General features: G+C 44.1%; 1 protein-coding gene across 10 annotated transcripts in view; it reads left to right on the forward strand.

Annotated features, from left to right (window-relative positions):
- The window catches only part of foxp2 (forkhead box P2), a 117876-nt gene that overhangs the window by 74682 nt on the left and 29067 nt on the right, over positions 1 to 14127 (forward strand). For 6 of the 10 annotated variants that reach the window (XM_033614567.2, XM_033614572.2, XM_078164934.1 and 3 more), the window contains 5 exons: positions 3770 to 3907; positions 7107 to 7196; positions 9845 to 10031; positions 11210 to 11495; positions 13852 to 13956. In XM_033614567.2, the coding sequence (XP_033470458.1) occupies positions 3770 to 3907; positions 7107 to 7196; positions 9845 to 10031; positions 11210 to 11495; positions 13852 to 13956 (806 nt within the window). The remainder of the gene's footprint in view (positions 1 to 3769; positions 3908 to 7106; positions 7197 to 9844; positions 10032 to 11209; positions 11496 to 13851; positions 13957 to 14127) is intronic. The other 4 variants (XM_078164932.1, XM_078164933.1, XM_033614571.2 and 1 more) reach the window with 2 other exon arrangements.

A 14127-nucleotide genomic window follows, 5' to 3' on the forward strand; every position in this document is an offset into this window, starting at 1 on the left:
GTTCTGGTGAGGGCCCCACCAGTGTTTTCACATCAGGAGCCAATTTAAAGGTCCTTTGTTTTGCTCTCCAACTTCTGAGGGCAAACCATATGGCTTCAAAGTTCATGTCAACAGCGTTCTCTTTAAGGCACATAAACAAATAAGGGTTCAAATGATGAGTGCAGTTAAAAACAAGCACATTTTCTGCGAATGTTAGCAAAGCAGGGGTTATATTTAAATGACTTGTTCAAAAGTCATTTGCAAACTACTCTTTTCCATCCAAATGTGCCTTATTAAAAACAGGAGAAACACCTTTTCTGTTATTAAGGCCCCCAGTGGCCACATCAGCTACAGCTAATTTCAAACGATTTAATAAATCCCATTAATATTTTTTTGTGCACTAGTGTTGGAAATACATCCTTTTGGATTACAAAGCAGCAAAGGCACAGCCCCAATTGGATATCATGGCTCCTCTTCTACGAGAGAGAGTCTGCGTGGATGTTTACGCCACCGCCATCGTCTAGTAAATGCTCATTAATTTTATCCCTTCGTGGCAAAATCATTTCTAGGAGAGGCAATTCAGCCTCCTGTTCCTTTCAATTCACCGCTCACGTCAATCAAGCCCTCGTGCAGTATCCTGCAAAATGGAGGTGTTATATTCCTGCAATTATCATGTCATATACTCGAAAATGTAAATGAACGTGTGTGTAAAATTAAATTTATGGGTTGTCAGTGAAGAATAAGAACCAGGAGAGCAATTACTTATCTGCTTTCATCTCGGAGCCTCTGATACGTCAAGCAGAAAAGCATGCAGTTAAATGCTGGAATTAGCATTGTGCTGCACTTCACAATGGACGTGGGCCAGTGCCTTTTCTCCCCTCTCTTTCTTCCTCGTGCCTTTTCTCCTGTTTCCTTCCCTCTTTTTGTTTGGAGCACCGGTGAAATGAAGATGATTATCACCCATTACATCTCAAAAAAAAAAAAAAAAAAAAGCTAATGAAAGTGTAAAAGGTACTTCCCAATTTCCTAACCTGGTTGTTTTTCTGATCTTCTTTGTTGAAGTCTTGTTTAGTTTAACTCATTGTTGCTGAAATCCTGCATTATTCATTTACAGGTATCTATCTATGAATGCTTTTATTTAACCACTTTCACAATGAAGAAACAGTTTGAAGCACAATGCAGAATTTAGATTTAATTCCACTTTACGTATGCATGCGCATATATTTGCTCTAAATCCTACATGTCTAAGCCTGCATCTCTTTTGTGAACCAAAACATCTTTGTGCTAGCATCCAATTAATAGTCTTAATGAGTGCATCACTCATGTTGTTTCTCAGCCGCACTCGTCCCATTGTCGCGGCATCCAACACAAAACCAGGAGTGACTGCGGGGGTAATTACTTACCTAGCAAATGTACCTTTAAGGGTTAATAACATTGAAGGTGTAAGCACAGCATTTGCATAATTACACACGGACTGTTTAATTTGCAACTTTTGACGGCTTTTGTTCGGCACCTCGCTTATTGTGAATGCATTTTCTTTTGGCACTCTTGCATAGAGGAGTCCAGAGAAGAAAAGAGATGTACCACAACATCCTCCTCCTCCTCCACCTCCTCCTCTTCCTCCACCTCTTCCACCTTAGATGGAGTCCCTTCTCTCTAAGACCCTAATGAACAATGGAGGCAGGATTTGTTTGAATATGAATATGAATGTGCAGCGGGGCCGGCTGGAAGTTGACCTTCAGCTGTGATTTTCAGTTCATCAGGATTAGTCAAGGCGGGCGATCAGGAGCCACTAATGCATAATGACTTCTAAAATGAAAAATGTGTAGTGACCATGCAAATGTCTTGGCTAATCAAAGAGGGGGGAAAACCTGGGGTGGGGGGTAGGCGTCGAGGAGAGGAGAGCTAAACAAGGACGTGTCAAGGCCTGACAGAGAGAGAGGGAGGGAGGGAGGGAGGAGAGACATGCATGGAAAGTAATCAAGGCAGCTTGATTAGCTGGCGATGAGGACAGGGATGTCTTATTGGCCCCTTGACACACCATATAGGCTAGCTACTGTCATAGCAGCTCTCCGCCAAACACTGTCGCAATTAGAGTCAGTGAAGGTGCAGCTACATGTTGATATTTTAATTGTGTTTTAAAGCTTGTTTTCCAAGAATCACCATTGACAAGACGCAGCATCCAGACCTAAAAAAGGTTACATTAGTACATTGTTGTGCTAGAAGCTGATTGAATTACATTTTAAAGGTCATATAGAGAAGGAAGAGGTGATTTCAGTCCCTTCAATCAATCTCGTGTGTGTGTGTGTGTGTGTGTGTATTCACTCAAGGAGAATCAACTGGTGAGCCGCTGTGTTGTTGCAGTGTGTTGCATACTAAATCATTCACCCATGTTGATTCCATTTTCCATAATACTGCCGCAAAGTCAACAAAATTTAACATTCTTTTCACTAGAAAAGTTGTTCAATTTTTAAGCAGCCATGAGGAGCTGAAACTCAATAATATGACTGTTGGCCCACACTCCCGTTAGGATGTGTGCACACAATCAAAGACCGGAGAGAAACGTATCCTTTGTCTATTGATCTGCCACCTCAGAAGTCGCTCGCGCTGCCGCCTTAGAAGAATTTGGTGGAAATACAGGATATGTATCTTTGTTTTGTTTTGGTGAAGTTCTTCCACTGCAGTTTGACAGCTCGTATTTTAATGATTATCTCCACAAAATGACATACATTTTTCAAAATGGCATGCCGGCAGAGAGCAGGGAACAAATGTGCCTTTGGCTGCTTTTATGGCAATATTAAACTTGTTCACTGCAGCAGGAATCTAGTAAAGAAACACTACACACACGCGCGAGACAACACTACACTGATACATACTGACCCTGGGTCAACTCTGACCTGCAATAGGATGCCAAGTAGCGCACCAACTTTATTGTAATTCACAATGAAAATAGATTTGAAATAAATTCAAATAAGGTACCAGAGTGTATAAAAGAGGCATGAAAACACCCCTGTTCACACCTGACCTGTGCAGGGCTGCTGTAACTGGCTGCGTTATGCTGGTGCAACTGGATTTGCCTCTAGGCAATTAATTCATCATTGATACCAAAAAATAATATTATCGTTTGTTTACCTGGCAACTTGTCTCCTGTCATTTTGTGAAAGAGGCCCCCAGACAAAGCAAGTTTGTCCTTTTATTCCATATTTCCCTCCCCTCCAACATAAATTATCGCTGGCGTTGAACCCCAACCCCCCAAGCCACGACCCCCCTCATCACGCAGATATGTCCACTTCATCACTATAGTTTTAATCAACTTTAGAGCTGCGCATTTTCACGCTGTTTCACAATAGGAGCACTGATAGGCACGCTAAAGTGGGCGAGTTCAAGGGTCCTGCTAATTAAGGTCTACGTCTATTTAAATCTCGTACTTCTCCCAGTGGGGTGGAGGCAGAGCAAAATAAGATGAGCAACACAAAGGCACAGCACCCATCTGTCCTTCAGCATCTCCTCTAGGCTGCCAAGCGTCACGGCCATGGGAGGCCTGCTCTCCCTACCTCTCAGTCACCAATTACCACACTCCCAGTAGATCCATGCCAGTAGGCCTGACGCACGTCTCTAGTGCTCTAATTCCTTCCAACTCTCTCCTTTTTTATTCCTCCCTCCGTCCACTTCACACCTGCGCTTTTATTGTTTACCCTCCTCTCCTAATTTTCTCACCCACTTTATATCTTATACCTGTTCTTTGCACCTGTTCCTCATCCCACTTTTTCTCACTTTCCTACCCATCCAGGTTCCAGTGTCAGTGGCCATGATGAGTCCCCAGGTGATCACGCCGCAACAGATGCAGCAGATCCTTCAGCAGCAGGTGCTCTCCCCCCAGCAGCTCCAGGCCCTGCTCCAGCAGCAGCAGGCTGTAATGCTGCAGCAGGTACACACACATTCACGCTAAACATGCATGCACCCTTAGACAAACATTTAGGGGCAAACACTCTGGCTCATGCGGACACACGCACAACTGAATGCAGGACGTGCTCTATCACCAGTAGGTGTAGATGCACACAGACACCCAGGAGTATACATGATTACCAATATTTATACTTTAAAGCCCATATACAGTGCTAACCACAAACTACAATCAAACTTTTACTTAGTTAAATCTTTATTTTAATCTTAAAACAGCCTCATTTGGCATTGGTGTCTGGTGTGTGTGCAAGCATACACTTATATCCCCACACAACCCTGAGTCACTCCTCTGCTCCGGTTTATCACAGCCACCGGTCGCCCATGCCAGCTCACCACAGCCCTGTGTCCTTGACACACTTACCAAGAGGAATTTGAAATTGACGCACTCGTTCACGTCACCTCTAATTAACCGTCTCTAGTGTGTCGCTGGTTCAATTCCCTGACAAGCATCCATCAGGGACTGAGAGAGTAGGGAACAGTCGGGTTGAGCACCAGGAGCTGAATGATAGGCGATGGATGATGTAATATTTGGAATCAGCTCGAGAAAGCACACACTCGGCACAGTCTCGTGTCAGAGTTGAAATGCATTTCTCATTCATAGATTTGATTAAGGGAAGGAGAATTGTTTAATTAAGAACGTCAGTCATTCTGATTATTCCTCTTCATTAAGAGCTCTCAGACTCTGGATTTGGTTTCAGTACAATGGCATGCCTTTGCACTGGCTTTTTCACAGCAACTAAAGGCACTTACAATTTTACACTTAAAATTTTCAGCTTGCATATTTTTTGTACAGTACTATAAGGATTACATGGTCAATCTTAAAGGAATACTTCCCCTCCCAAATGGCTATTTGTATATCAGTTACTTACACTGAGTTACATTAATGGCATGAAGATAACTTTTTTTTTTTTTATTGCATGCCTCCTCAGTAAGCGAAGAATCCAAAAATATAGAACATTCTTGATAAAGTTAAGACAAAAGGGTCCACGTCCAACAACAGCAAACCTGTAGCAAACATCAGTTTAAAAGCTCTCACACAGCTGGTGCAGTTTAATCCAAATCTCATTTATCCAGTCATATGCTCAGTACTCCCCAATCATACGGTGTCTCTAAAACATTATTATTAAAAACTCTTCTGCATAAACAGTCACCAACGAGTAGTGTGCCTTCGCTGTTATGTCGAAAATGCATGTTTGTGAAGTACTGAGCATATGACTAGATAAATGAGACTTGGCTTATACTGCACAAGTTGTGTGAGACTTTGTAAACAGATGTTTTAATCCAGTTTTACTGCTGTTAAATTGGAGCCCTGTGACTTCAGTTCAAGAATTGTCTCTGTTTTTGGATTCTTCGTTCACAGTGGAGGCATGCAGGAAAAACAAAGTTTTCCTTACGTATTCAATGTAACATGGGTGAGTAATAGGTATACAAATTGTCATGTGGGGGGTGATGTAGTGCATGAAGACTGACCTTGTAATCCTTAAAGTACTGTAAAACTTAGTTTCTCTCACATGCCTTTTACAGTTAACAGGGAATCCAAGAAGGCGAACATTCTTCATGAGCTGAAGTAAACGGTGTCAGCATGTAACAACAGCAAGACTAAATCAAAACATTTATGTACAAACCCTCACATGAACTTGTGCTGTATAATCCTCATTTATCTAGTTGTATGCTCAGTACTTCCCAAACACATGCATTTTCGCCAAAACGTTCCAATTTAAAACACGTCAGTACAAACACTTTAATGCACGGCCAAGTGGCGTGCATGAGCACACATATGCGTTTGAAGTCTACTCGAACAGAGCTCATACGCACGGTCATGCTCAGACACACTCAGGGAGCACTACCCATAGGAGAAAGTGTTTTATATTGTAACGTTTTAGAGACTGGATAAATGAGACTTGGATTATACTACACGACTTTTGTGAGAGTTTGTGAACTTATGTTCTGCTATAGTTTTGCTGTTGTTAAATGTTTCCCCAATGACTTAAATTGATAAGGAATGTTCACCATTTTTTGGATTCTTCATTCACCATTGAGGCTTGCAAGAAAAACAGCGTTTTCTTGTTGAATACAACACAACAGGGGGTGAGTTATTGAAAGACAAATGATCATTTTGTGGGTGATGTATATCTTTAATAGGAAAGTTTATCATTTTGAATGGAATCTGTCATACAGGACATTTAGCACCCATAATCCTGACTCAACAGCAATCGCAGTGTCAGAACCTGTCGTCAGTCAGCACAGAGTCAAGTTATATTGTGGATTTATGTTGATTAAGTGACTACAGCAGGAGTTATGAAACATTCTCCAAGGGCTCAATATTAGTGTCTGTAAAATCATGTGGATATTTCAATGGCAGTTAGCAAAGAAGTGGACCATGCATTCCACTGGCCGACTTCATGGACTTCTCTGTCAGGGCCAAAAGCCATCTGAAGGTTATAAGAAATAAAAGTGAAATCATTGTCTAAATAGCTGTCAAAGCATGTGTGTTAAAGGAATCAGTTCAATGTAGCGAACCTGTTCCTGAGAGGCTTTACTCTGTTTATTTCAGCCACTCCAAAGGAAGCCAGTGCACTCTGGCAGCCAAATGTGTCGTTAATATGATGAATTGTAGCCCCCTACAGAACTGTGGGACTATTAAAAGTCCACATGGAGAGGACTGCGAAAGACAGCTAGGATACAAATGCCAAAAGCAGTTGAAAATGTATTTATAATGTGCAACAGTTTGTGCATAACCAACATGTGAAGTCCAGCTGGAGCTGAAGAAGTGCAGGCCAAAGACTAAATGACTAGTTAATTGCAAGGGATTGACTTTGAGGGTTTTTGCAAGTAAATCAAATCATATAGTTATATATCCCCACAATGGCATACAGTCTGAGTTTTATGATGGAAAACATTTACAATAAATCATTATAAATTTGGGAGCAGTGCTGTTTCGTTCCTTATAAATACCACAGCATTATTTAGGGTCATACTGTATACATATAAATATGACATCGTCTATGATTCATTTAATGTTATTGTTTCTATGACTGTATATGATACAGTTTAGAGATTTGTACTTAGGCAAATATGGATTTACTCATTCTCATTCTGTGTGTGTGTGTGTGTGTGTGTGTGTGTGTGTGTGTGTGTGTTGTGTGTGTTGTGTGTGCACACAGCAACACCTGCAGGAGTTTTATAAGAAACAACAGGAGCAGCTTCATCTGCAGCTTCTCCAGCAGCAGCACCCTGGCAAGCAGGCTAAAGAGGTAGGTTCACCACATACACACATGCTCACTTATTGACACTGATGATTTTTGTGATTAAAAAAGGACACTAAAACTCTTGGATTAGAGGTTTTCAACCAGGGATTCACTGTAGAAGTGAGCCCAATGTGAGTAAAGGCCCAAACTCACCAAACTGACATCAAAGATCAAGTGGCGACAAAGGCAAACTGTTGCATTGCCTGTGTCTCAGTCAAAAAGTTGCACCTGAATATGGACTACAGCTAATGGCCGACTAGCATGTACATTCTGCACCTGTGCAAGAGGAAATAACTCTCCATGGCAGCAAGTGGCGGTAGTTTGTATTCATCATTCCAAAAGGGACACCAGAAGACCGGTTTAAGACGCTGGTTAGCCAGTTAGCGCGGCAACAGCACAACCTGATTTTGCTAAACATGCTGAATCAGATGAAAAAAAAGGCCAACAAGGGCCGACTAGTGCCAATGGTGCAGGACACACCGCAAAAACTATGGCTACAGACGCTCACCAACAGCCCAACATTGACTGGCGGCTGACCATCAGCTTGGTGCATCAGGGCTCTAGGTTTCATACGAGTAACTATTCTGATCATAGGTTTCACTTCCTCGACAGTTATCTCTATACTAAACTATGAACTTCTGGTCATCTGTCATATCTAACAACCAAAATTTTGTCAAATGGAGGTCCCTGCAGCCAAATCTTATCAAATGGGGGTCCGTGACCCAATATGTATCAGTGTAGGGGTCCTTGACGCAAAAAGGTTGAGAACCACCGTCTTATATAGTTAGAAACATGGGAATATTTGATTGTAATGTTTGACTCGAAGTCTGTGAATCCATTCTCATTTTGTCAGCCATGAGCAAACACTTCCTTTGGTGTTCACTTCAGATGACACATTCCTTGTTTTGTAATTGAACAAAATCAACTTGTTAATTTGTTATTACCGAGTAGACAAACTCACAAACACACACACCACTAATGAACTGTTTCAAGTGATGTTCGCACACACTATGCACTCACACATACTCACACACTCACTGATTTATAGAAAGGAGACCGGAGACAAAGGGGTCCTGCGTCCAACTCGTTAATGAACTGTTTCCGCAGGCGTACAAACACGCACAAACACATGCACCGCCTCTAAAGTTACAGCGTACGACGCTCATAAATCATGGTGACAGGCAGCCGGTCGACAGACATCGTTCTTTCTGGCTATCAGTGAGGAGGAGATGAGCGTGACAGCCTCGGCCACATTTGTGTTGTTGGGAGCGTCACACGGCGCCGAACCCTGAGAGGCAGTCCAGGGCCACATCCAGGCAGTACTGTACGTGTTGAAGCAGCTAAATTGATCAGAAAAAAGGTGTCACATAAACACAATGTCTTTCTGTGTGTGTCTCTCTCTGCGTGTTGCACCTCTCAGTGTCTCCTCAAGCAGCCCATTATGCTGCCCCTACAGGAAGTAGGGCTGACCTCCCCGCGGCTTTGTTTCTGTTTGGATTTGTGAATAGAGTTTTTCAGGGGACCCTGCCATCAAATATGGAATAGAAATTGCTCCCTTATTTCTCTCGAGGCGGGGGGGGGGGGGCAAACTCCTTTTCTCCATCACTCCATTATGCAGCCTGTTTTCCAGTGAGCGCATCACAAGTTTTGCTCCCCTCCTCCCCCGTACCTCCACCTCCACCTCCATGCTTTTCCAGGTCCACCATGATATAAACACACAAAAACACGTGACTAGACTAGACTAGAAAGACTGAATATATTCCATCAAATCTAACAGTGTGCACTTCTAGCCAATTATTACCTGAGTTTTCAGATTCAAAGCTTTTGTCTCTCCGGAAAACTGGCTCCCTCTCTGACTTGTTTTGCTATGGCGACTGAGTTTGATGTTTTCCATTTTGTTGTTGTTTTTGTTGTTGTTTTGCACAGGGCTTACGCAATTGCCTGTCTGGCCCAGCGATAAACAACTCTGTGAGGCAGCGAGGAGAGCAGAGAGTGGGGGTGGAAGGAGGGGGGCGTGTGCATGTGCGTGCATATGTGTGTGTTTGCACTTGTGTCTATGCATCCACACGCGTGTGATGCTGTAAATCTCTCATTCTGCCAGCTCCCTCTGGCCACATAAGCTGTAACAGACCATCAGTGAAGGCGAGACAATTAACTATCAGGGCTGGTCGAAGGGGGGGTGTGTGGGATGGGGGGGGATTATACCCGAGGCTTAGTATCATACACAATCAAAAGGCACATACACTGACGGGCTTGAGAGCTGGTATATCAACACAGCTTTGTGTCTTGTTTGTGTGTGTGTGTGTGTGTGTGTGTGTGTGTGTGTGTGTGTGTGTGCTCACAGATGTGAACACACACAAAGAAGAGAAGGCAACAACACTGTGGTACAGCCCAAAAAAAAACAGGAGGGAAGACTAAGTGAGCACAGGCAGAGAGCGAGAGCGTGCAGAGACACAGAAGAACAGGCAGAGAGGTATAGCTAAGGTCACGGCAGAGGCGAGTGAGTGCAGACTCTCCACACACAGCAAAAACACGGCTCCGTCTCCTCTCTCCTCTCCCACTCTCTCAGTTGTTAATTCGTCTGTAATTTTCCCTCCCCTCCTCTCCTCTCCACTCCTCTCTTGCTCCTCTCTTCCTCCTCCTCCTCTCTATAGCAACAGCAGCAGCAGCAGCAGCAGCAGCTGGCCGCCCAGCAGCTTGTCTTCCAGCAGCAGCTCCTGCAGATGCAGCAGCTCCAGCAGCAGCAGCACCTGCTCAACATGCAGCGGCAGGGCCTGCTCTCGCTGCCCGGGCCCGCTCCCGGCCAAGCCGCCCTGCCCGGACAAACCCTGCCCCCGCCAGGTAAGAGGAAGAGGAGGGCCAGAGGAGGGGAAGCGAGGAGAGGGAGTGGGGAGGAAGAGGGAGGAAGGGGAATGTAGTCGTGTTAATCTTAAAGCACGTGACTTGCAACAGTGGTGGGTCACATGCTTCCTGTGTGTTTTGTTTGCAGGTGTTAAGTGTCTGCTTTTGTCACTGTCATTGTGCCTTCCATCTCCAAGGCTGTCTGTCCCACTCCTCTTCTGTCTTTCCATCCTGCCTGTTTTTTTTTTTTTTGTTTGTTTCTCTCATTGGTATGCACCTGTGAACCCCCTGCGTTATCTCTTAAGTATGTCTGTCTGTCTGCCTTCCCCTCATTGGTATGCTCTTCCGCCATCCACTTTGTCCCTAACTCTCCACATGATCGTTTTGTTTAGTCTTCCATTCTTCCTTTCTCTCTCTCTCTCTCCTTGTCTTATTGTGGCTCTCTTTGTCTACCTCTGTTTCTCTCTCAGCTCTGCTCTGCCTATGTTTGTTGTTTTTTCTATCTCTGTTTCTATTCCCCCGCTCCCCCCGGCCCCCTCCTTCTTTCCTCGGTCGTTGTTGTTGTTGTTGTTGTTTACTGCCTTCACTGAGAGCCAGGGAGCAGAGAAACAGAAGAATAAAAGGACAGAGAGAGAAAGAGGTAGAGGAGAGCAGGCTCCATTTTCTTCTCCCGAGCCAAGTAAACACCTATGTTTGTTGTTTATCACCAAAATGGCGCAGACAGAAAACAACAGGCAGGGAGATGTTTATAGCGAAATCAAAGTAGTGAATATTGCCTAATTGGTTGGCAAGATGAAAACAAGCAGTGGACAAAGCTTGTTTATCTCAGAGGGAACACGCACACATTCACTGTAATCAGAGTTTTATAGTTTGTCCTCATTGAAAACATACAAATGTTTGAGACTGAGGACTAGATGAGTGAACTGATAACAGGTTAAACCTAACTGGGAACAAAAGAGGAAGAGTACACTTCATTGTATTGAGCAGTACAGCGTGAGTTCAGATTGAGGTCTGCAGTGAAGCAGTGCAGGATGATAGTCTCACTGAGGGCAAGGCCTTGAGTCATGCAGCTTTATACAACTTTTATGGCTGTTGCAAAAAGTTTGCAGAGTTAAGGCTTCAGCTTTTGTCTCACAGCTGATACTAGAGTTTACATTTCTCTGTCTTGATTTCTCTAGCTGGCCTGAGCCCCGCCGAGCTCCAGCAGTTGTGGAAGGACGTGACCGGAGGCGGCAGTCATGGCATGGAGGACAACGGCATCAAACACAGCAACAGCGGCACTGGAACCGGCGGGGGTGGCGGCGGTCTCGACCTCTCCACCAACAACTCTTCCTCAACTACCTCCTCCTCCAATCCCGCCAAAGCGTCGCCGCCCATCCCTCACCATTCCATCGCCAACGGACAGTCCCCCGCCCTCAACCACAGAAGAGAGAGGGAACGGGAACGGGAAAGGGAGCGAGAGAGGTAAAACAACTGAACTGTCAGATCCACCCAGCTTTTTCTGATGCAGCGCCAAGGGAAAAAAAAGGCAGAGAAGAAGATGAAAAGTTTACAGTTTGCTACCCGTCACACAAGCTTGTTGTTTTTGTGCCACGATTCAACGCAGGAACACATCAGAACTGTGCACTCCAATCCACAGTGTTTGTCCTCGTTTAAAATACCAGCATCGTTACAAGAGGGAAAACATGATGTTTTGTTTATTTGTTCAATAGTTTATTAGCGTCTTGGTAATATTCAACAACAAAAAAAAGGGGAAAAAAAGAGCCTGTTCTCCCAGGGGACCGCGTGTGCCATTGAACGCACTTAGCTTGCACACAGATATCAAAAGCAGGGAGAGGAAGCCATGCAGGCAGACGCACTTACAACAAGCCTCTCTGGCAGGCAAGACAAGGTAACCTCCTTGTACATTAAGTATTTAGTGCTTTCTCTCTTTTTTTTCCTCTTTTGAAAATTACCTTCTTTGCTTGCTTGTCATGTAAACAGAATACGTGATGCCTTGAGTGGCGTTTCCAGGATGTTTATCCTTGTGATGGCGTCTTTTATAAATGCACCCAGCACCAAAACACTGACTGTTCACATATCTGCCTATCTGGCCCATGCATTATTCAAAGGCTTTTCTTGGGCGATATTATAATAAGGACTTAGGATAGCGGTGTGTGTATGTGTGTGTGGATGCTTGGTAGAGACTCACACTGGAGGTGGAAGTGCTGTGTAATTGGTTTAAAGTAGATGCTATCTCTCCAGTACCACTAAAAGGAGGCTTGAAAAAGATACCTTTAGAAGGAAGACAGAGAGAAAGAGAGAGGTAGGGAGGGAATGAGAAGAGAAGGAAGAAGGGGGGGAGAAAAAAAGACGTTTTATCTGCCTGTGTCCCGAGGGGTGTGTGGTGTCTCATAATGATCGAACAAGGAGTATTGTCAGGAGCACTGCTTACTAACATGCCATGGATCGATGTGGGGAAAGCCCCTCTGTAAAACACAGTGTGAGCTCTGCCAGCACTAACACACACACATACATGCACAATATTCACGGGCCACACACAGGCATGCATGCACATAGCCATCGACCACACACATACATGCTCAGGCATAACCTATAAGCAGACAAACACACACATACTCTGTACGCAACGCACTCCTGTTCGCATTTTTGCACACAGACAGATGCACACACCAGTGCCAAGCCTAAAGGTTAAACTGTCATCTTTAATAGGATGTGCTGTCTAGGCAGGGTCGTAACTTATTTGGGTGCCATTTGAAAAACGCCAGAGCACCCCTGCCCCCATTGTCCTCAAAGAACATAAGTTACACAGAGTATTAATCTCCTGATGAAAATTATATGGCTGTCTGGATTTTTAATGTTTACTTGAAAGCGTCCACCCCTCCTCCCCATAATGGCTTTACAAGATGGGATGGTGGCTGTGGTGGAGGCAAAGCTACAGCTCACTCTAGATTTCCACTGGGGATGTTTGCTCACACATTAGTCTACGCTGACTCTTACTTAAAGGGATAGTTCAGCCCAAAATCAAAAACATATTTTTTTCTCTTAACTGTAGTGCTTTTTATCAGTCTAGATTGTTTTGGTGTGAGTTGCCAAGTATTGGAGCTATCAGTTGTAGAGATGTCTGCCTTCTCTTTAATATAATGGAACTAGATGGAACTTGGCTTGTGGTGCTCAAAGCACCAAAAAAGTACATTTGAAAAACTCAACAGCAATGTCTCTTTCCAGAAATCATAACCTGGTTACTCAAGATAATTCACAGACCTTGTTGTGAGCAGTTTCATGAAGGAACTACTTTCTCTCTACCAAACTACACCCACCAACTGTATCACTGCACAGAAGGAAGTGTGCATCTGCTGCTAGCTCACCTTGCACCACTAAGCTAGCTAACTTTACAGTGAAACTGAGGAGGACATCACTTGTGTTTACATCTCGCACTGTCAAGAGCATGAGTCTCTCATCCATGAGTAGATGCACACTTCCTTCTGCACAGTGATTCGGTTGGCAGATGCAGTTCAGCAGAGAAAAACTAGTTCCTACATGACACTGCGCTCAACAAGGTCTGTGGATTATCTTGAGTAACCAGGTCATGATTTCTGGATTTCTTTCACTCTGCCTCTCCTCCCTATAGTTGGTATTTGGACAGTTCAACTGAACTGACCTGTTTTGACCCCTTTCTTACTGATTATAACCTGACATACACAAACCTCAAGCCTCTGCAGATTCTGATATGAACTCGAGGCTACCCTTCCCTTCTTACTCCCTCCTCCCTCATTTTTGCTGTCTTGTTTGCTTATTTTCTCTTTTTTTTCTCCTTCAGTTCACTACATGAAGAAAGCGGAGGGACCCACCCCCTGTACGGTCACGGCGTGTGTAAGTGGCCCGGCTGCGAGAACATCTGCGAGGACTTTGGACAGTTTTTGAAGTAAGAGCACACTGCCGTGACATAGATGTCTCACTCACCTCTCCCTGTTAACACCATGTGGGATTTTGTGTGTCTGTACAAGAAGCTAATATCTATTTTATTGTGAAGCACACAAAAAGTCCTCTCCCTTTCTGCGGGTACAGAGGGGCCTAACAAAGAAAACATCACTGC

Source organism: Epinephelus lanceolatus, chromosome 23, assembly GCF_041903045.1.
Source record: "Epinephelus lanceolatus isolate andai-2023 chromosome 23, ASM4190304v1, whole genome shotgun sequence".
NCBI classification, from domain to species: Eukaryota; Metazoa; Chordata; class Actinopteri; order Perciformes; family Serranidae; genus Epinephelus; species Epinephelus lanceolatus.